The sequence below is a fragment of the Triplophysa rosa genome, linkage group LG8 (assembly GCF_024868665.1).
Source record: "Triplophysa rosa linkage group LG8, Trosa_1v2, whole genome shotgun sequence".
Classification (NCBI taxonomy): domain Eukaryota; kingdom Metazoa; phylum Chordata; class Actinopteri; order Cypriniformes; family Nemacheilidae; genus Triplophysa; species Triplophysa rosa.
In genome coordinates this window covers 18,209,331-18,231,366 of record NC_079897.1, presented here as the reverse complement: position 1 = coordinate 18,231,366, position 22,036 = coordinate 18,209,331, and the positions used below count along the sequence as shown (strand labels likewise).

The window sequence follows — 22,036 nt, the reverse complement described above, 5'->3', positions numbered from 1 at the left end:
GCGTTTACCCCAAAATGACAGGGTAGACAGCAATTACAGGAACGCATGCAAAAAGCTTAATATTATTATGAAAATAGAATATAAATGATCCAAATTATTTGTTTTATTAAATACATTGTTAAGGACAATAAGAACATTCAAAAAATATTTTAATTTTGTGCAATGTTTCCACTTTTTACACTCACTGAAATTAGCTTAGCAGTGTGAGTGACATGCCAAAATCACATACATCGAATCAAAGAAAATGGTATAAAATGATAAAACACATTTTAAGAATCTTCTTATTGCAGTTGTATGTGTGTAAATATTAGGACATTTATAATAAAACCTCAAAATGTCATTATTTTACATTATGTTCACGATGGCTCAGTGTTTCTGATGAGGACACCAAAAGGCACTTCATAGTGATAATGATCCATCTGAATTAATGTCGTGTTGAGCGAGCCTGTGAATCACAGAATGTGTCGTTGGAATCAGAATGTAAACGTTGTTGTTGCGGGAATATCTTACCCGGATACAGCAATGCTATTTTCTGATTGGCTGTTCGGTAGCTATTTTTTATTTGATTAGCTGGTGCGTGGCAGGGCCTTCTGAACTCTATGGGGAACTCCCTTGATTCCTCTAATAGCGGCGCAACTTGGTGGGCATTATCCTGGAAATTTCTCTGCGTGAGAAATACAAGGTGTGGCGTGTGAGCGGGTTGAAATGCGTGTGTCTCAGAGCCCTGTATAAACACCCATTGTTATAAAAATACAATACTATTTGTGAAAATATACATTAATACACATACCCCTATGACATTGCGGTTAGTTTTTGTTACTATATATTGTCTAGTTTGCATGACAAAAAAAAGTTTGGAACAAATTGTAACAGCAGGTGTTTCAAAAGCAAAATGCTTTATGATTATGAGAAGAATGAGAAATAGATTCCCTGCTCCAACCTCTCTGAAACAACTGTAAGATGTTCTCATAGACTAATTGTACAACATTCGACTGTAGAGACTATTTAAATGTGTCTTTTACAACAGTTTGACACGCTCTTGTGAATTCATTATGAATCAGACAGAAAAAACGGTTGAGGTCAAGAACCAGAATACTGTAGAGTACAATGCAACACAACAAAATCTCAGTTAACGTATTACATACTGAAAGAACGCGGTTTGAGTGGAACCTCATGCGTCGAATCCTCTTACTTGAGCAATAAAGTTAGCTCTGCTGTCATCTAGTGGACGGCACGTTAACTTTCATAGTACATTAAGCCGCTTTAACGCCATATTGAGAAAAAATAACCTACAATATTAGCCTACGTATAAGCTGAAGTTAAATGAAGTTGGAAGTGTAATTGAAACGCTTTACACTCTCTCGATCTGAAATGTGTTTACAAGAGGACCGTGGAAGAATAGAGGCTGGGGAAAGCATGAAGAGGAGACTATATGGTCACACCTGAAACGCTTGCACTCACACCGGTGAAGTGGATAACGATGCGAAAAAGTAGGCAAATATAAATATTCCCTGAAATACATAAAATATTACAACATTTAAGAAATGTAAATGGTGTATCAGTCCCTGAAACAGCGTATATGTTTAACTTGGAGGAGCAATGCTTCGGAACGTTTGCGTAATGATGCTCTGCTGCCATCTCGTGGTGATCATGTTAATGTACACCCAAATGGAGCAGTGGAGCAGGTCATTTTGGTTTGTCAGCGTTATCAACCGTTTTGTTTTTCAGATTATTGGTATTTATTTATTTATTTGGTAAAACTAAATTAAAAGCAAATGAGACAAAACTTTTAAATTTAATAGAACCACCAAAATATAAAGATAAACAAGGTAGTAAAAAACACTACATGAAATAATATAACACCACAGCATCTGCATGATTTTTACAGAAAATGTACATTTTGGGCAAAATTATAATTTTAAGTGAATAAGATAGATATATGATTTGTGCTTAGAACTCATAGTATGGACCTTCGGTTGCATTTTACCATTTGTTTTATCTGTTTTTCTGGTCAAGCAATATTCAAACAAATAACTATAAACTATCAATATATTTCAGATATTTAGCTTGCAAATTACATCATATTGTGTTATTTACACCTTTAATCATGTAATATATCAAGTATTTACAGTGTAATCATGTGTGTAATCCTTTTCAGTCATGAAATGCCAAGGACTTTCAGGTCTTGTAGAATCCTTTTGGCTCGGGACTGTGAGAAGCATTATGATTATTAGTATTTTCGTTTATTTTCATATGTGTGTTTAGTTTTCCACTGATCACCAGACTTACCTCTTGCAGCAGCAGAATTTGGTCTTTCGTCGCCTGAACATCACCATCTGTTAAGAAGAATTGACCTTTATTAAAACCTTTATTTAGGCATTTGAGTTCTACATTTCATACATTCACCTGCATAGATGACAGTTTGCTTGTTTTCTTGACTGCTCTTCTATAGAAATCTTATCTGAGTGAGTACCATAAACACATTAACCTGCTTGTGTCTGCGAATGCCTATGATGATGACAACAAGGAGTAAGATGAAGACCACAACTCCACTGCTGATGGCAACACAAACCCAGATGTCCACTGGAACCTTCACTGTGAAACAATATATTGACAACATCAGTCTTACACATTTTGCTTTACATGAATCACTTTCTCCTTTTTTCATTTTTCTTACCAACTTTCAGTGAGAATTTTACAGATGTCAGCTTCTCCTGGTTATTCCAGAGTTCACATCTCCATTCGCCATTGTCCTCCATCCTCACAGGGAAGAACAGATTTGCCGGCTGTGGAGTCGATCTGAGAAAGGGATGAGTGGAGCAAGACCGACACGTCCAATTGACCTCAGGGGTGATAGTATGAGGTCCTAATGAGCATGACAGATTCACCATTTGGCCTTCATTCAGAGAAGAATTAGCAGTGGATGAAACTAACAGAGGAAGAAGTTCAGACAGGTTAGGATAAATCATCCAAGACAAGTTTGTATCGCGTATTTATTCATATTTCATTCGTATCCCCTTAAAGCAAATTCTTTATTACAGTAATGCATAGTATGAATGTACCTACCTTGCAAAACCTCCACCTTGACTTTCCTGCTGAAGGTCTTTCTTTTAAAGACCAGAGTACAGGTGTACTCTCCCCTGATCTTCTCAGACACAGGCAGCTTAAGTATCGACAGATCCTTGTCTGTCAGTGTTCTCTCCCGGACGGCGATCTGCGCACCCTTTGTGACGTTCCATTTAGTTTGTGGACCGACTATGAGACTGAGAAGAGGCTGCTGGTTTTCATTGCCTTGAGGAGTAAAGGTCCAGCTACCCCCCTGTAGACCACTTTCATTTAATAGGGTCCAGGGAATGTCAGAGGATAATGAACAAGGAATGTTGACAGTATTGTTGACAGCAGTATAAATGGGTTTTGATGGAGCAGGGGCGAGATCTAGAGGAAAATACAAGTATAGAGAGAAAGAATAAATAATGACAATTTCTAATACCCCGTATCATAAAATGCATGCTCTTGTAGCTCCTCACTCTACATCTTATGCAATATGATTCGCATATATTGTATGTTCATTTAGAAACTACTCCATGTCAAGTTTAAAAAATACAGATGCACAAATAAATGCTTACATGCAGTCTTACCTATTACATACACAGTAGTTTTTGCAGTGGCTTCTCTACGATTATACTTTACATTGCATGTCCAATCACCACTAGCACACATGGGCACATTTGACACCGAAATATCCCCATTTGTGTAAGGTATGTCCAGTTTACAATTTGAGCTTTTAGGTGGCACCCATTTGACAGTGAATGAATAGCTGAATGAACTCTTTTCTAGCTCACATTTCAGAAACAGTGTGTCTCCAACAATCACTGCCTGCACTTTGGGTACAGTTACTAAAACAGAGAGAAAAAGGCTAAAGTTAGAGAAATATAGAGAAAGTGTTGTAATGTGTAATAATGTAATGTTAACAATGAGTGGAAAAAGTCATTTATGTTATGTTCTTGTTTATCTTTCATTGTGGGGACCAAATATGTCTGTTAATAAACAAACCGAATCGTGCTTTTTTGTAAACATAGAAATGCAGAAAGGTTTGTGTATACTGTATGAAAACAAATGATGTAAACAATGTATAAACAAACCTGTGTGTGTTTTACAGTGGTCAACTGTTAAACATGCAATGCAGATGTGAGGCTAAAATGATTTCAGTGGGGTTCTTTTTAAGTGGAGATGGAATGAATTTATAGATTAATTTTAAAAATGTAGTTCTGCTACTCTGCAGTTTGGTGGTTTGGCACCAGATGGCACACTACATCATTTGCATTCTTAAAGGGGACTTCACATGAAATTTTCCATTTTTATCTTTTGGGTATGCAGCAGGTTTCTACATAAATACAGTAGCTAGCCATATTGACCACTTTGGATGATGTAAACAACGCTGGTTCAACACTGGACCAGAAGAACTTCCTGTTTCATCGAATATACTTAAGATTTAGATATGTACTGTATGTAAGTTTTAAAAATAAAATACATAAAAATGATACTGGAAGTGCTTTTGTACCAGTGTTTACATCTTGTGAAGTGGTCTGTACAGAGTCTTCTTATATGGCTGAAGACCACCACCTTCCCTCCCGTTGAAAAGCCCACATAAATAAACCGAGTATATGATTTATTTTCATTTTCATCATCTATTTAAGAGAAAACCTGATAGGAAAAGAATTAATGTTTTCAACAATCTGTTATTCTTTTTGTCTTACCACGACGCAGTCTGTAGCGCTTGGTATACATTTTTGTTAATAAATGTTGTTCACAGTGGATAACTCCAAAATCAGATTCCTCTACTGGTGATATTTGAAGAGAGAAATTTGGTAAGAAAGAGAACCTTGTCTTTTCCTTTCCTGCAAAGGATAAACATGTATGTGCCGTTATATCACAATACTCTGGATATATTTGTAGCATATGCAAAAAAGGAATAAAAAAACGTCAGTCTCACCACCTTGTATCCCACCATGAGGGTTTCTGCTGATGAAAGGTGTCTGTTCTGATCCACGGACCCAGTTGACGTAAATTTTGCTGGTACCGTCGGGTGAGTCCTTAACAGTTCCTGCGTATGTTTCTCGTTGTAGAGTAACAGTCCCTCCTGCCTGTGCGTAAATTTCCTCTTCTGTTTCTGATAGTAAAGGAACATTTACACAGCTTACACAGACTGCTATTGATTTCTTGCTCTTTGTCATTTTTTTATATGCTTAGCCAAACTTAGAGCCTACCTTCAGCCTTGAGAAACTGGAAGGTCAGAAATATTAATATCCAACACAATGTCATTGTGTTTGGAAAAGAGTAAGAGGTTGATCTGAAAGAAAAGTTTCACAATCCTTATTTCGTACTCATACAGTAAATGCATCACACATCGAACCAGAGTGGTAGTTCAAGTGGCCCATAGGGGCCTGTAAAATATCTATAATAAATGCAAAACTATTAAGATTAAATAGCATTTAGCATTTCAATTATAATTGTAACTTAAGACAACATATCAATGTTTACATGCATGCTGAGCTCTCGCTATTAAATGTTTAATGCAGCATCCACCATGGCAAACTATACATCATCATTTAAACAACTGCCTAAAAAGATATATGAGCAAATGTTATATATTATTTTAATATATTTATGTTATGTTGGTAATGTTTGGTGAGTCCACACTCTAAAAAAATGTTGGGGTTTTTCAACCCAGCAGTGTGGGTCAAAAGGCGACGAACCCAGCTGGTGGGTTAAATTAACCCAGAAAATATTTATATTTGACCCAGCAATGGGTTAAAGGGATAGTTCACCCCCTAAAAAATCATGTCATTATTTAGTCACCTTAGAATTGTTCCAAATCTGTATAAATGTCTTTGTTCTGATGAACACAGAGAATGAGATTTGAAAGAATGCTTGTAACCAAACAGTTCTTGGCCGCCATTGACTATAATACTAAGAAAATTTGCTTTTTACATATCTTTGTGCTGTTGAAAACAAAAGAAGATATTTTGAAGAATGTAGGACAGCAAACAGATCTGGGGCACTTTTATCTACCATTGTAATCTTTCCTAGTCAATGGGGTCCAAGAACTGTTTGGTTACAAGCATTCGTCCAAATTTCTTTCTCTGTGTTCAACCAAACAAAGAAATGTATACAGATTTGGTACAACTAGAGAGTGAGTAATTCATGACAGAATTTTCATTTTTGGGTGTACTTTCGAGAGTATCACTAAAAAATTACATTTATACATTAAATAATAATGACGATTTATTGCAGAAATGCAAGAGGAGCTAGGAGGGCCTTCAAATATTGACAATTGGGGGCCTTAGAAAGTTTGAGAACCACTGCTTTAGAGGAAGGAAGGGGCTTGTGGTGGGCTCAGATTTTTTGGGTGATTAAGAAACTGTGAGATGTTAGTGAGGGGGAGATAAAAGCTTTGTGGTGGGCTTTGGGTTACAGACACAAAGGAAGACAAGTGCTAGTGAAGAGACATAAAAGAGAAACAGTTAGAAACACAGCGAGAGATTGATGTCGTGAGGTGTGCCTGTGGTGGTCTGAGATTGTACGGGGAGAAGATTTGTATCCCTCTCGTTTTCACCTCTTCACCTCCTCCTTTATAACACCCCCTCTCTTCCTCCCTGTTTCCACGAAAGGCGGATCTCTCCACGCTTACAAGCAGAAAAAAGAACACCACATGTCGATGTTGGTGGTGTACGTAAGCTGGGAGTGTGGTATGCAGTATATCTTACTTTGGCTTTTTATCTCTCACTTTGCATGTCTGTGTGATTTGCACAAATCGCTCTTTTTTACACTTCCTCTGTAACAAGATTTGAACCTGTGTTCTTTTCTCACTACATTTTCATTAAAAATGAATAAACCTAGCCTACATCTGTTTTAGTTTCATTAGTGTTATTTAGTATTGCATTGTTTATCAATAGTCAAGTGTTGGGTCGCCGGTCTATTCTGTCATGGAAAGTAGGGGGGAAAGCAATGCAACATAAACTTAAACAACATAAAAAGCAACATAAATCAACTTAAAAGTAATATTTAAAAGGGGGTTATCATTTTCTAGATCTTTTGTGATCGATGCCAAAAGGTGTCAACTCAAATGTGTTTCAATTGGTGGGGCATTGAGTGAACAGCACGAAAGGTCATGGATTTGAACAAATAATGATATAATGTATACAGTGAATGCAATGTAAGTCGCCATGGATAAACACATCCAAATGCATAAATTCTCCATTTTGATGTATTTTGGTGCAAATTTACTTTCCCTTCATCTTCACAAACCATAAACAAAACTGTTCTAAGATTGCGATACAAGCTGCATATATGTTGATTATTTTGCATGTCATTGAGCTTGTGCATTTTATGGTAATATTGTGAAAAAATGTATTTGATTGAGTCTTAAAGCAAAACCAGAGCTACTGGTATAGGCTATTTATAGACATATGATTTGCTGAAATCTAAATTTAAAAAAGTTTTGGAACCAGGCCCAGTACTAGGCTGGCTCGGCTGGGGGACAACTACATTTTCTGGTGAGGCAGTTTATTGCATGCATCATTTTTGCATTTTTCTGTGATTAAATTGACATATCATTATTTAATAGATTTTTAATACGAATAAGGATTTAGTAAGTATTTAATAAGTAATTAAATTTGAATTATTTGAATTGTCAGCCGGAATTTTTTTTGGAGGTGCCCAAGAACAATCTTGAGGTGCAAACCATGCAATGCCTCTCTAGCCCCCACAACCCCCCTCCCCCCAGACCTGACCTTGTTTGGAACAAGCTTTTTTGGGACAAACTTGATTTGAAGCATTTCAGACTCAATGTACTGTTGGCTATACATGAAATTAGTAATCAGTCCACTTCAAGCCTATGGTTAAATCATGAAAATAAACATTAGATTAAAACATACAGTTTTACTGTAGGTATATTTCAGCCATACATAAGATCGTAACACTTCTAGTTCTGGAATAAACATTAGCTAGCTCATGACGAAAGTGTTTACAGTGTAGGGTGGAATTGATGAAAGGATAATACGACAAAAACATGAATTACATATTGAAATGTTTTTGATAAATGAGAACCAGAAAGAGAGGAAAGAGATGCACACAAAGACGCGTAAAAGATAGATGTAGAGATAGAGGCAGCAGAAGACTGCACCTGAACATGTAACCTAGAAAGACAGATGATCAGGGCTGTGGTCAGGATGGAGGTTAAACAGCAAACAGAGAGACAGAGAGAGATGGAAGAAAGGAGGGAGTGGTAGTGTGATATATGTCTGAACTTAAATTACTTACCAACATGGACTTGGGTTAAACATGCATTAAACAATAGAGTTGTAGTCACTATATAGGTCTTCAATACATTTTAATTGAGAGCATTTTAAGTTATTTGCAATAAAATTTATTTGCAAAAAAAGTCCAAAAAGGTTTTTAAATTTGTTTTTTATTGACTTTGAATCTTCTTCATACTAAACATAGTGGGGAAATGTGCTTAAGAAAGAGAAACTCCAGATTATTTATTTATATGGCATTAATTGTTCATGTCATGTTACACTGCTTTATATCATTTTCAGTTTGTTTTAGCATGACATGTTCCAGGACATTATTATTCTGTCAATATATATATAATTAATCTCGTCTGTACATCTTTTTGGTGTTTTTTCAAGCGTTATCATGAACCAAGATTTTAACAACATAAAATATAGATTCCGCTGGTAACAGAACCGAAAAGACGGGATGTCGTGAAATTTATTTTATGCAATTCATCTATTCATTTCCACTGCATGTCATACTTTGTCAGCAAAGGAAACGATAGCTACTAATTTATCTCATGTTTTTTTTTTTTTTATATGCATTGATTAAAAAATGACACTAAAGGATATTATTCTCTATTTTGATCTCATATTAAAACAACAGTAAAAAGAAGCACAAAACAATTTATAACAAATGTAAATAATTCATAATACATACTGAAAACTGTTTAATTACATTTACACCTTTGCATAAACTTACCTTAGGAGTAAAACACGGTATCGCTTCTCTTCAAAGTCGTACAGCGGATGTGTTCACTTACAGGCCAAAATATTTCTATTTAACCACTGCTGACGCCTCCCCTCTGTCTGATTGGCCTAAAGGGGACTGAAAACATCCAGTTATTGGCATATGATTGCTGAATTATACAGATTTTTAAACAAGCAAAAATACCCACCACTTCCCTTAATGGCATGATAAGGGTGATTATTTCAGGACACTTTTTGACATTCATCTCAATGTCATAAAGTGTCACAAACAACCTACATTCACCCTAAAAACTGACTATTAGGAAACCCTTCATATTAAAATGTGCAATCAGATTCTTGTGTGGGAAAATAAAATGATGTAACTGTTTCATCCATTCATGAAGTTTTCAAGATGACATCTTGCTATTTACAAAGAGCTTCAATTAATTCAGTGTTCCATATTTAATAATTCTACTTTGTTTTGAGCATTGTTTAATGTTTTCAATGTTTTTAATTGTGTTTTGTTTTCTTTAGATTTTTGTTTGTTTGCATCAATAGAGTGTCCTTTCGCATTCACATACATTTTTAAATGTCGGCGTGCTCTCCGTTAGTTCACCTGAATGTGATAAAGCACATATTACACTTTACAAGACAAAAATCACTTCATTTTTAGTTAGCACCTATTTCAAAACCTCTGATTTAAACACTGGAAACTAATAGACGTTTTCTCTGCTATATATTATTTTATTTGTTGATGGTAGGTTCAACTCTATCCTAGCATTTTTGTACAGAATATTATGAGATCTTGTTGTCTATCATCTGTTTAAGAATACTTTTATTCATCTGACACCTGCATGTCTACGGATCTCACAAATGCTAAAACATGTAACTGGTTGCAAAGAATTAGGCATTTAGATACATTTGTTTGATAAAGGCATTGAAATATGTAATCCGTACAAATTACTAGTGAAAAAACAGGCATGCTGATTTAAAAAAGTCATTTTGCATCGTTGTATTATGAATTTTAAGAAACATTATCATTTTATATAATGCTTGGAATCAGAAAAAAAGAAAAATTTACATGTAAAAAATTTACAGTATGTGTACAGTTTGTGTAAATCTTGTTAATCTAATGATTCTCATTAAAACATACAAATCGATATTAAGGTTAATAAAAGACAGCAGTTGCATATTGTAAGAATTGTGAACTTCAAAGTATCAATGTTACAGTAATCAACCTAAAGTTAATATTTCTTTTTTTATAAATAATATTTCTTTCTGCGAGTCATCTTTCTCACACTGGACAGCTTTCAAGATTTGTGCGATAATTTGCATGCTTTTACAGTCTGCTGCACAAACAGTTATACTTTATGCACTGTATTTTGTATATGTTGGTTGTATATGTCTAAACCACCATAAAAGCACAATTCACATGCAAAAAAACAGAATTATTCAATGTTTTTTTATCTTTAGCACAGATGGGTTGCAGAGAGTCCAAATGTATACGCCGTTTACTACAGTGTGTTAACAATCGGCAAAATCTCAGAACTCTATTCTAATCAATAACCATCTGGTATGGTCCTACCGAGATGAATATGTTGTATATTACATTATGTTTTAATTAGCATTTTAATTCCAGTTCTCTTCTAAAAAACAGAACATACAGACACACTGCAAAAACAGGTGACATGCAATTGTCAACTAAGGATAAAATTCCACCACACGATTCAGCTGTTAAAAATACTTAGTAGATGTAAACTAATGTAGACGGGCTGATTCACTCCTATTAATATTTTAATAATATAAACAGACAAATTCACTGCATTGTTCAGGCAACAAAACATAATTTACTGTGCAGATCAATTGTTTTTGTAAAACTTGAAATGTTCTCTTATGGAAAGTTCTTTAAAGCAAAACCCGTTTTGCTTCGATTGAATACTTTATATCATGTGGATTGAAGCATCTCTGTTCATGTACAGGTACATTAGGGAAAAGCGCCAGAGAGAGAGAGAGAGAGCGAGCGTTTACTCTCAGGTACGCTAGAGTATCTTTAAGTGCTGTATAGGACAAGGGTGGTTTGCAAAGTAGAACCACATGAAGGTTGAAACAAACATGTTGCCTGCCTTACATCTGTGTCTGAGGTTTCACCTCACTGTCATTCTCTCTCTTCCTGTCATGCTCTGCTCATCTTTGTCAGAAAATGTTTTTACTTCAGCTTCACAGTTCATTGTCCTTTAGATCAGCATTCGCCTTAATCTTAAAACTTTGAGGTGTGAACTCTGATCTTGCTATATAAAATCTATGTTCCTACAATGTTCTAACTGAATGCTAGGTTTGAATCCCAGGGAACACACATAGCTATGACTGAACTGCAGGTATCTGTTATAAAAACGTGTCTATCTATATTGTTCTCGATGCTCTTTTTCGCTGTCTTTTGGGTTGTTAGGAAAGACCCGTTTTAGAGGGATCCCTCATTAGTCACAAAGTCTATGAGGGTGTCAAGACACCAAACAGAATCATTACAGAAAGAGTGAAAGAAAACTAACAAGCCGGAAAAGAGGCGTTTGTGGGCGATTTATTTCAATATTTCCCATACATGTTTTCGTTACGTGCTTCCCCTTCACCAAGTCATTTCTTCTCATTCTTTACTTGACTGAAGAACTGAGGCTGAGTGATATTCTCTTCATTAGCCATCTTTAATTTGTATTAACATGGTTTTAGGAAATGATTTGGACATTTTTTTCTCTTTGCATCTGAAATCTGTCTAGTTTGCTAAAATTAACACATTGGAGTATGAGAAAAGCATGTGTCTAGTGAAAGTTTGGCTATTAGTATCTGACTAACAGGGAATCCCTTTATAGATCTGAAACACCAAAACATTATAGTAACACACACACACGCTTACAATGTGTTGAAAACTCTAAGCCGTGTCGAGAATTGAAACGGTTAAGGTGAGCGTGGTAAAGCTTAAGATGGATGCCATGAGAAGCGATGCAGCTTCTTATTTTCTAATGTAGGCTTACGCTGCAGAAGTTATGTTTTTGAAAAGTCAGTGGAAAATACATAGAAGACCAAATGGAGTTCTCGAGTTTTCAGTTACAAACCTTTTCCAATCCTCTGTTTAATGAAGTCCTGTAGGTTTGAGATGCAGGTAAGACTAAATGTCAGTGGAAAAAGACAATGAGAGAGAGACATGTTACTGGCATTTGGTCTGATGCTTGCGAAAATGTATTTTTATGTACAGAAGATTAGATCATACTCGACACAGCAACTTTCGAAATGTTACTGTTCTCAAGAAGACTAGTCTGTTCCATTACGTAATTATACTGTATGTTCACGTCATTTTGCTCTTTTTCATTTTTTTCCTGAAATCTGAGAATGGACCTGGCAAATAATTCACAGAAATACATGAAAACAAAATCATTTCAGTAATCTGTCGTCAGCAATATTTTTGTCCTTTCCGATAAATGCTTTCATTTTCGAGTGGGATCTGTTCCTCTAAATAAAAAAATGCTATACTTCTTGTTTTGTGGCTGAAAACTTAACTGTTATAATAGTCTTTAAATGTATCTTTATTTTAAATGTATGTTTTACATCTTCAGGACAGAGTTGGGGGAACAGCTAAAAGGTGGAAACAATTCTAGGTGCCCACATGGTTGGAGCTAAACAGTAATAATATCCAAATTTGATATTTATAATGGGCCCAGAGTCCAGTTAGGGGACCCCAAAAATGCTAAAGTCCTCCAGCTCATCATGATGAATAAATCCTCTTAAACCCTCAGTGTCTAAAAGGCATTTGATAACACGTTGCCTAGAAAGGTAAACAGAACGCATCCTCCATATCAGCATACCATCCATAAAGACATATGTTTAGCAGATGCATGAATGCTTATTTCTTGTTATTTATATTACGTTCCAGAGTGAAACTGTAACGGTCAGGTAGGAAAACACTCACAGATTGTGTGGTATGTGTGTGGGACAATGCTGAAGTGAGAGGATTAGAAACAGAGAATAATGTCTGTATGACACACTGTGAAAGAGGGAATCCTGCTCTCATTATGAAAATCACTCGCTCCTTCTGTGAGCACAACTGCAGCATTCGAACACAAAACATAGACTGAATTCTACAGCTTATCCAAGCTACCGAACTAATTTAAAGTAATAGTTCACCATAAAATAAAAATCTGTCATCATTTACTCACTCTCTTGTCATTTTAAACCTTTATAACTTTCTCTCTTTGGCAGAACAAAGAGAGAAGATATTCTGAAGAATGTTGGTAACCCAACAACTGCAGTACCCATTCACTTCTATTGTACGGACACAAAACCAATGCAAGTGAATGGGTATGGCCAGTGTTCGGTTACCATCCTTCTTTAAAAGTCTTAATCTTAAAAAGGAGTATTGTTATCTTTCGTTTGCTATCATAAATGAACCTACGTGCCAACGAATGCTAAAAACTGCCAGGCGATATATAGAAACAAACAACACACTATGCTGTCCTTAGGCATAAATGTACGATAACAACAAACTTTCCATTTAAACCAATTCTTTGACAGTGATCAAACTCTCTCTTCTCTCTTCTGCATCGTACTGTCATAATTTATTTAGTGTACGTATCTTGCTGATCAGCTGATCCACAGTTTTTATGATTGTTCCATTAGAGTCTTGGCTTATTGTTAATCCATGATATATTCATTATTTTAGTATGCGTGCAGAAGTCATTACAGTATGCAGCCTTTGTGGTTGTCCTATAACTTTTGTCTCAATAAACAAGGTCAGCTGAAGAACTAAATTTGAAAAAAACAAAAAGCTTGACCAAAAAATAAACTTTCAGGATCCTAAAGTATTGTTTTACACCTATGGTGTTAACTGTTGCATGCAAAATAGACAAAATAACATTTACCGTGTGCGTACATCATTTACAGCTGCTAAATTTTTTGTAGAATTATGTCATTTTTTTCTTACGATGCATCACACCATGGCAGATTAATGTCAACAAAAACAAGATGAAGGCCCTAAAGTTGTGTCTGCCTCATGTTCTAATGCAGGTCATAATTCATTGCAGTCATATAGTATTTGCTAGGCGGTATCATACACTGAAAAACACAAAGAACTGCATGAAATATTTATCACGATTGCTTGTTTTGCATTAAAATTGACTCTGGATTCATTTTTGAAATTTGTCCCAAATGTCTAATTTCGACATTTAATTGACGCATTGTGTCACCAAGTTAGGCTTCTAAAGAAAAAAATCTGTTTTAATATGCATAATTGCACATGAATATAAATGATTGCATTTTATTCACAAAATCTGTTTTATCTATTTCCTGTTTAAGCTTAGCAAAAAAATACAAACATATGCAAACAAAACTAGATAATAGTATAAAGACGACCTTATCTAATCGTGCCGCGCAATTGTTTATTATTTGGTCATGTGTTTGCATCTATAGTAACCAGTTTCTCCTGTACAAAATACAGTGACTTCAAAAAGTATTTTGACCCCTAACCCACACTTAAATATTATTATGGATTTCATTATATTGGACAATACAATATTACAAACTGTGGCACTTATTTTTGAAAAAGCATATTACAAAACATTTCATCTAAAGAACTTTGTCAGATGTAAAATAATAAGAGTGAATATATAAACTGTTAGAAATAAAGATTTTTTTTACTCTTAGTTTGTCAAACATTAGTGCATAAACATATGAATGTCACAAACTACACCTGTGGTTACTCTGCTATGATACCTGAGGGGGGACTGATCTTGTATATACACAAAAAAGACCAGGTATCACTTGGTTAAACGTAATTTAACAAAAAAGGCTCAAAAAAGTGAAGTTAGTTATATAGGGAACATCTTTTATTTAGTTTGAATATGCCACTGTATGACATTTTGTTGCTAATGCAATGGAATACGGCCACTGTATAAAAATAAATGCATACAGTATGGATTGATTCTCATCAGTGAAACTGAATGGGGAATGAGGCAAGTGTTTCTTAAAATAAGTAATAGTTCATCATTGTTTTGTGCTGAAAATATCATCTTTACGGCACACCCAGCAACCAACGAAGACCAGTCAACAAGGCAATATCTGCATTTTTAAACCAGTCTGTATCTGGATACTTTAGTTTACACCAACATACTGACAATGATGAAAAATACAGTGTTAAAGTCTTGCGTATACTGCAATGTAATTGCAGTTTTTGTGATTAAGTTTAATGACGGCTTCATGCAAAAACATTCGCTTTTCTGTACACTTTTCCTAAATGTACACATTGATTAATTTTACAGTAATGTCTTTTCCTCTAAACGTTCTGGTATGAAAAAAATGTTAGATTTTGTTAGATTTTGAAAAAAAACGTTAGAAAACGTTACAAATGTGAAAATTCTAAACGATCGTGCAAGCGTTTAACGTATCAAATAACAAAAATTAACGTATAAAAATAACAAATAAACAATTTAGCATACAACTACAAAACACTAAGTGAAAATGGTCAAAATCTTGAGTTTGCCTTAATCCAGTTTTAAAAAGCATGACTCTTGTCAACACTTTCAGCTGCCTGTAGTGAGGCTTTGGCCTACAGAGGAATATTAAAAACACGCAAGTGACCTTCTGTAATAATACCACATGTAATATCTGTTAATGTTCCAAATAAGCTGCCGTGATCTGATTTTGAAAATGAAATAACAATTGAGGAATGCACATCGACAATCACAGATCACAAATTTCAATACAACGAACCCATTCAAGACATTACAATATGACATCCTGCAAAAACAAAATGATTGTCTAAAATATGCATACTAATACTACACTCAGCCTATCTAATTCATTTCATTAAAGCTTTTTTAATTTTAATATTTCTGAACCATGACCACCATCGTAGTAACATCAGATAAACATCTAAAAAAACCATAAAACGTCATCCTAGAATTTAGAATACAAAATACATTTTAGGCCCATATCAATTTTAAGTTGCTTGTAAACAACATTCTACCAAACAAACGTGGAATCTCCATTATTTTGTTGATTATCTACTTCAACTCATTGCTTTCGACAGGTAAAGACAAAAGACCTTTAACTTTAAATACAAGAAAACATGTAGCTGCATGAGCTGTAGCAGACCAATAACAGTGACATTGTTAGAGTTTGTAATATCAACACAGCGATACTTACAGTCCAGCTCTGAAGAGATGAGAGTGTCTCTGTGTTGTGTTCAGGATCAGACAGCTACACTGACATTTTCTTCCAAACACACACACTGTCAATCACTCAAACACACAGGAAACTGTGACATGATTTGCGCAGCTCTACAACTCATCTGTCTGTGGTTCTTGTTTGTGTTTGTAGTTTGACAATTCTGTTTATTTTCACAGTTTTCATTCTACATGTTTTTATTTCGCTCTACATGTCTATTTGTATATGTTTTTGAGTGTATTAGGTATTGATCATGTATTGTGATGTTTATAATCTCTGTCTGCTGTGTACTGGACTGCATGCAGCACTCTCAAATACACGGCTGCACCTGTTGATGGTAATGTTCAAATAAAACGGATTTGTTTTTAATTGTATATACTTTAATATTGTTATACTTTAATAACCAGTGCAATGTATTTTATATAAATACAATTATAAATGCATACTGTATATTCATGCTTGTGTGACAGGTATGTATACTGAGTTTAGTCATTTATTGCTGTCTGTTTGTTTTGATGTCAGTTTGTAAACAGCTGTATATGTAAATGTGTGTGTGGACACCTGTAACCCAAACCAATTCCAGCTGCACCAGTTTAGCAAAGTCTGCTCATTAAAGCTATAGCGCAAATGTGAAGAAATAAAGACACACACATGTTAGAAGAGCATTAAATGATTTATTGTGCAAACAAAAACTGCAACATTCAACATTATGTCATGCGACGTACAGAAACATTTACATTTTAAAATCAGCAAATACATACAATGTAAATAAACTTGAACATGATTTTGAAAAGAATACATAGGGATGTAATGATTTACTCGATTCTCGATCTCACGATACAATTTTTTCACGATTTGTTTTTACAATGAGTTGAGACAAATTAGAAATTAACAACTGCCCTTTTATTTTTTATTTCTTTGTAAAATAAACATTTATGTCAAATAATAAAACTAAATTGCAATTTTAAAACAAATTCCAAATCAAATAAAAAATGAATAATACAAAAGTCTCTTCTAAACGTCTCTGTTGGTGCTTTTTTAAAATATCAGCATATCCACGTTTACCAAGTTTGCAGTAAACACTGCTGTTCAATACATGTATTGCGATTCATTTAACATCTCAACGGACTCATCACATATTATAATCGATTTTCAACCGGCTCATGGGGAATCGTTACATCCCTACTCGTTTGATAGTAAATTTTACAATCTCATGTCTTGTCATCATTTGTCAATAAAAGCGTGACTCCAGCTGTCCACATGCTTCTCTCAGTTAAATGGTTTTGTTCGGTTGTTTGCCTTATGCTGTTGTCTGGGGACGGGAACTGGTCTCACCTGCACATATTCTTCCTCTCTGTCATCTTAAAAGGAACAAATGTTATAAAACACCAGAGTTTTGTACTACATTATTTTGCATTAAAGCATATACCAAGATCTTACAAAGAAAAAAGGCAGAATGATAAGAAAAATACAATGTCAAATGTCAACTGGGCCATTTTCCAGACAGGGTTTATTCCTAGACTAAAATGAACTAAGGCCTTTTGGTTTATGGGAATTCACCCATGTCCTCTTTCTGAGATAGACTTTACCAGTAAATTTAGTGAGTTCTATGGTGTAAACAAGGTCAAATGAAATAAACATTAATGGAATGAAATGAAATTTTAACGCTAAAACGATGAGGAAAAAGTCATAAAAATGTGTAACAGGAATCACTCATATAGCATTATTACAGAAGAGTAAAGAAACAGGATGATTTGCTTCTCTACATGGCAGGATTACTGGGTGAATTCAGAACCTGTAACACTGGCAGTTGGCTGTAACATTGGCATTTCGCTGTAACATTGGCAGTAGGTCGTAACATTGACAGTTGTCTGCGGTAAGTTGATGCATTGATCTTAATTGTCCCGCTCGCTTCTACAAAATAAATAAAAACATATAAACATTACTTTCTTTTCTATTTTTTCTTCCACTTTTTCTTTCAATCTCTCTCACGTTTATACGTTTGTTTCTTCGTTGGACAATAACAATCAAGGCAATAAGTCCAATGAAAACCACAGAGCTTGCTCCCACAGCAATCCCGATCCACAACTGTACATCAAACAGATTTATGGTCCACCATCCCTCACTTGCAGGTGTTTGCCCATTCACACTGGTGTCCACTTTTTTACCTGTTGTTTAAAAATCATTACAAATAATAATGCGGAAGGGCATCGTTTGTATTGCGTATGGGATAAATAGTTCGAATTTGTAAGGTTGTGTATGGTTGTATTTACTTGAATTGTTGGACACAACTGTCAACGTTGTGCTGGCAGTCAGCTTCGTTCCACCATCAAACTCAACAGTACACACAAATATTCCTTCATCACTGGCCTGTACCTGAGTTAGTTATAAAATAAATGATTGGGGGAAAAAAAACAAATAAATATGTATAGTTCTTGCAGATACAAAAAATGTATTCACTTTCATCATCTTGATTGTATAGTTGGTGCCGAGTTGTCCACTTGTAAATAAAACTCTTGATGTGTTGTGGCCCATGCACTGTAAGGTGTTATGTGTGTTTTTTAGCGTTGCGGAAGAGATTTCAGGAAGGTGGTCAGCCTCCCATTTCCCATCCATTATATGCAGAGCTGTACGTTGAGTAAGAAAACAGGGCAGAACTACGTCACCTCCTTCATGCACTTCAATAGTTCCTTTGGTCTGGAGACCTGAAGATGTCATTTGCAATGTGAATTACAAAAAATTGCATACGTTCATACACACTTTTAATACACACACTTCACACAATATGTACCACAGTATCACTTTTATAATCAATACAATTAGAATAAAACAAGGCTATGAGGGCCTCTCACCAACAACAGTCAATGTGATATCTATCTGCAAGTTTTCCACCTGACATGTCCACTGGCCGTCATCATTTAAAGTCAAAGATTTCAGGTGAATTATTTGCTTTCTTTCAGGATATAGTTGACCACCAGGAGGTCTCAGCCACTGTACTTTTGCGTTGGGATCTCCTTCAACATTACAGTACAGCTCTGCATCACTAGACTGGAGAAGCACTGTGCCTGGTTTAACAAAGACTGAAAAAGGACCAGCTACAATTACTGTGAATTTAAAATTTAAAAAACACGCTTCAGTTTTCCCAATTGTTGTCCTGTCTCACCTGACACCACACGCACAGTATATTCTCTATTATGTGAGCAGGAGTAAGGTCCAGAGTCACGTTTATCCAGTCGGGTTATCTTCAAAGTGTTTGTAGTTGCATGATATTTAGACGGATTTTGTGAATATAAGGGACCTGTAAAATGACATTTACAGTAATCACAGTGAGCAATTAGACTATGTTTGTAAGCGATGATGATGATCAAATGTTTATTTTTCCCAAACTGTATTCAGAGAGAAACAGATAAAGCTTATACCCCTCCGCTTAGATCCTGTTTTGCCATTAATATACATGATGAGATTATTGTTAAATTTCCATTCGACATCACCCTCCGATACACCACACTCTATTAAAAGGTCTTCCCCAGCTGTCTTATATAACACAAAACATTCTCCGGGGTATACATGAAGGACTGACAAAGACACACACAGAGAAAGACAGGGTTTAAAAATAGAGAATGAGCACAAATACAAGTCATCAGAATCTTTCACCACACAAAACAAATCCTGAATGTCAATGTGCAAGCTTATGTATATTTGACAAAAACTTGCAGACAATTAATGGCAGACTAAAACTACAACAAATTTATGACGTTTTATGCTTACCAAGCAGGAGAAAATAGGTATTTTTGAATGTAGACATTCTGTTGCTATTTCACATTTACATCTAGTCATGTAGCAGACGCTTTTATCCAAAGCGACTTACAAATGAGGTAACTCTGCATCAAAATTATAAAGCAAAATTATTTTTAAAGCAATGGAACAGAGGTATGATGAGATTTCATTTAGAAGGCAAAATGTTGGTATAGAAATAAAAAACAAACAGACATTCAATTTCATGTCTAAAAATGTTTTATATCAGATAAGGGTCGGCACATCACGAAGCAGAGCTTTACAGGGCTAATTGCTTTTAAAAAACGGTTCATCCATAGTAGCAAGGTTTCATAAAATAAAATGAAAAATTTTCAACTAAAATGAAAAAATAAAAATATTACATTGTTCCGCCAAACAATGTAATATTTCTCAGAAACAAAAACAACAAAGTGGTTGCCAGGCAACACACTGTGACGCAGTGATACTGTAGATGTAATGCTGAGAATTTACAACTGCTTAGAACACGGCACAACCAATTAAATTAAAGGACCAGAACTAAACATTTTATAAATCGTCTTCTCATAAATAATTGACTTTGTTTTTTATAAAATAGACGACTTCAGATTATGTAAACAATGCTAGTCCAATAATCATCCATAAGAACTTCCTGTTTCAGTTTAACACTGCACAAACGTTTGAACAAAATACGACCAACAGAACTTTAAATAAATTTATATCAGAAATGTATAACCCAATCAAAATGTTAAACAAATGTGCTTAAAAAGTATTTACAACTTTAGAATTGAAAACATTTCAATAAAAAATGAAACCGGAAGTGCTTCTGGATAAGTTTTTCCAACATAATCAAGTAGGTTTTTTGTATTTATTTTATAGTCATTTATTTCACAGTTCATTAAATTATTAACAATAAAATGTTTGACTATTATCAGTGCACAGTAAAGGTTTGTAAAATTGTATTTTTAAAAGCACTTCTCTAAAATATAAAATGTTGCAGATTGAGTGTTAGTATAAGAACAGGTGTTGTGGGTTTTTGAAACACACAAACATTATTTTTTAAAAATCATTTATCTTTAATTCAGTCACATGCAACAGCCCTGCATTTACGTATGATCATATAATATTAATAATGTTTCTACTGTATTTTTATTGTTTCTTTTTTCATATAAATAATTCGAAGCTAAAGCTGATGTATGATGATACTTACATTCAGAATCCCAAAAAATGTTGTTGACAAAGTTTTTGAGAAGTTCTGCACCTAGTCTAACTTTACACACAGACCTGTGAGAAAGCTGCCAAAACATGAAACCGCACCAGAAGACAGATCCGAAGAAAGCAAAAATGCTTTGTGAAGAGCAGCAGCCAATCAGAAAACGCCTCCGTTTCTCAAATGCAGTTTTCACTTGGTGTACCTTGAAATGAGGGTTACATCAAATGTATTTAACAACACTTGTCTTCTCTTTATATTTACCAATAAGCCAACAGAGCACAGGAACATTATTACATTTTGTTTCGACACAAATTTAAGTTGCCTTAAGAATGCCACACATGAAAAGAATGCCACACATGAACTTTTAACAACTGTGATAATGGCATAGAGGTTCAATGTGTAATTTTTTGGAGGATCTATTGACAGAAATGCAATATAATATACATAACTATGTCTTCACAGGTGTGTAAAGACCTTACATATTGAAGCGTTATGTTTTCGTTATCTTAGAATGGACTATTTCTATCTACATACTCTGCATGTCTCCTTACATTAAATTCACCATGCTGTTTCTACAGTAGACAAACTGCTCTTCTTCTTCTTCTTCTTGTAATGTTTATTGCCGGTGGGCAAACCTACTTTTGGTGCAATTCCGCCATCAACTGAACTGGAGTGTGAAGTGACAATGGGGAAAAATAAATAAACAAAATTACTTATATTCTCATGAAATTTTCTGTGTCTTTTATATAACTTATATCACTCTTCTGAATTTTTGGACAAACTGCTAGAGAGTTAGAGAGGTTAGAGAGTCGGACTCGTG

The 22,036-nt window shown here is 34.8% G+C and overlaps 2 protein-coding genes across 5 annotated transcripts; both read right to left on the bottom strand.

Moving 5' to 3' along the window:
* Positions 1-1,481: 1,481 nt before the first annotated feature.
* On the bottom strand, positions 1,482-16,289 carry cd4-1 (CD4-1 molecule). 3 transcript variants are annotated; one of them, XM_057340878.1, is made up of 11 exons: positions 16,212-16,289; positions 9,040-9,165; positions 5,268-5,350; positions 4,994-5,170; positions 4,758-4,898; positions 3,639-3,896; positions 3,067-3,435; positions 2,678-2,929; positions 2,489-2,595; positions 2,290-2,336; positions 1,482-2,209 (listed from the first exon to the last, which is right to left on the bottom strand). In XM_057340878.1, exons 3-11 carry the CDS (start codon positions 5,320-5,322, stop codon positions 2,179-2,181), a joined length of 1,437 nt encoding a protein of 478 aa, XP_057196861.1. In that variant the 5' UTR covers positions 5,323-5,350; positions 9,040-9,165; positions 16,212-16,289; the 3' UTR covers positions 1,482-2,178. The 3 variants fall into 3 exon arrangements, with proteins under 3 accessions (XP_057196861.1, XP_057196864.1, XP_057196862.1); XM_057340881.1 differs by having other exon boundaries at positions 4,997-5,170; XM_057340879.1 differs by lacking the exon at positions 16,212-16,289 and adding an exon at positions 12,131-12,157.
* Positions 16,290-16,895: 606 nt separating this feature from the next.
* Positions 16,896-21,324, bottom strand: LOC130558470 (tyrosine-protein kinase-like otk). 2 transcript variants are annotated; one of them, XM_057340889.1, is made up of 9 exons: positions 21,214-21,322; positions 20,001-20,113; positions 19,652-19,807; positions 19,396-19,530; positions 19,085-19,327; positions 18,693-18,937; positions 18,506-18,608; positions 18,225-18,400; positions 16,896-18,146 (listed from the first exon to the last, which is right to left on the bottom strand). In XM_057340889.1, the coding sequence occupies exons 2-9, from the start codon at positions 20,035-20,037 to the stop codon at positions 18,021-18,023; spliced, it is 1,221 nt and encodes a 406-aa protein (XP_057196872.1). In that variant the 5' UTR covers positions 20,038-20,113; positions 21,214-21,322; the 3' UTR covers positions 16,896-18,020. The 2 variants fall into 2 exon arrangements, with proteins under 2 accessions (XP_057196872.1, XP_057196871.1); XM_057340888.1 differs by lacking the exon at positions 20,001-20,113 and having other exon boundaries at positions 19,085-19,312; positions 21,214-21,324.
* Between the last annotated feature and the right edge of the window lie 712 nt (positions 21,325-22,036).

Excerpts from the sequence above, each read along its gene's own strand:
- cd4-1 (XM_057340878.1), bottom strand. The coding sequence starts at position 5,322 with ATGACATTGTGTTGGATATTAATATTTCTGACCTTCCAGTTTCTCAAG. Across the intron at positions 5,171-5,267 it reads CCAGTTTCTCAAGGCTGAAG|AAACAGAAGAGGAAATTTAC; the intron begins GTAGGCTCTAAG and ends CTTTACTATCAG. Across the intron at positions 2,210-2,289 it reads AAATTCTGCTGCTGCAAGAG|TCCCGAGCCAAAAGGATTCT; the intron begins GTAAGTCTGGTG and ends TGCTTCTCACAG.
- LOC130558470 (XM_057340888.1), bottom strand. The coding sequence starts at position 21,310 with ATGTTTTGGCAGCTTTCTCACAGGTCTGTGTGTAAAGTTAGACTAGGT. Across the intron at positions 19,313-19,395 it reads TACTGTGCGTGTGGTGTCAG|TCTTTGTTAAACCAGGCACA; the intron begins GTGAGACAGGAC and ends GTCCTTTTTCAG. Across the intron at positions 18,609-18,692 it reads ATACAATCAAGATGATGAAA|GTACAGGCCAGTGATGAAGG; the intron begins GTGAATACATTT and ends TAACTAACTCAG.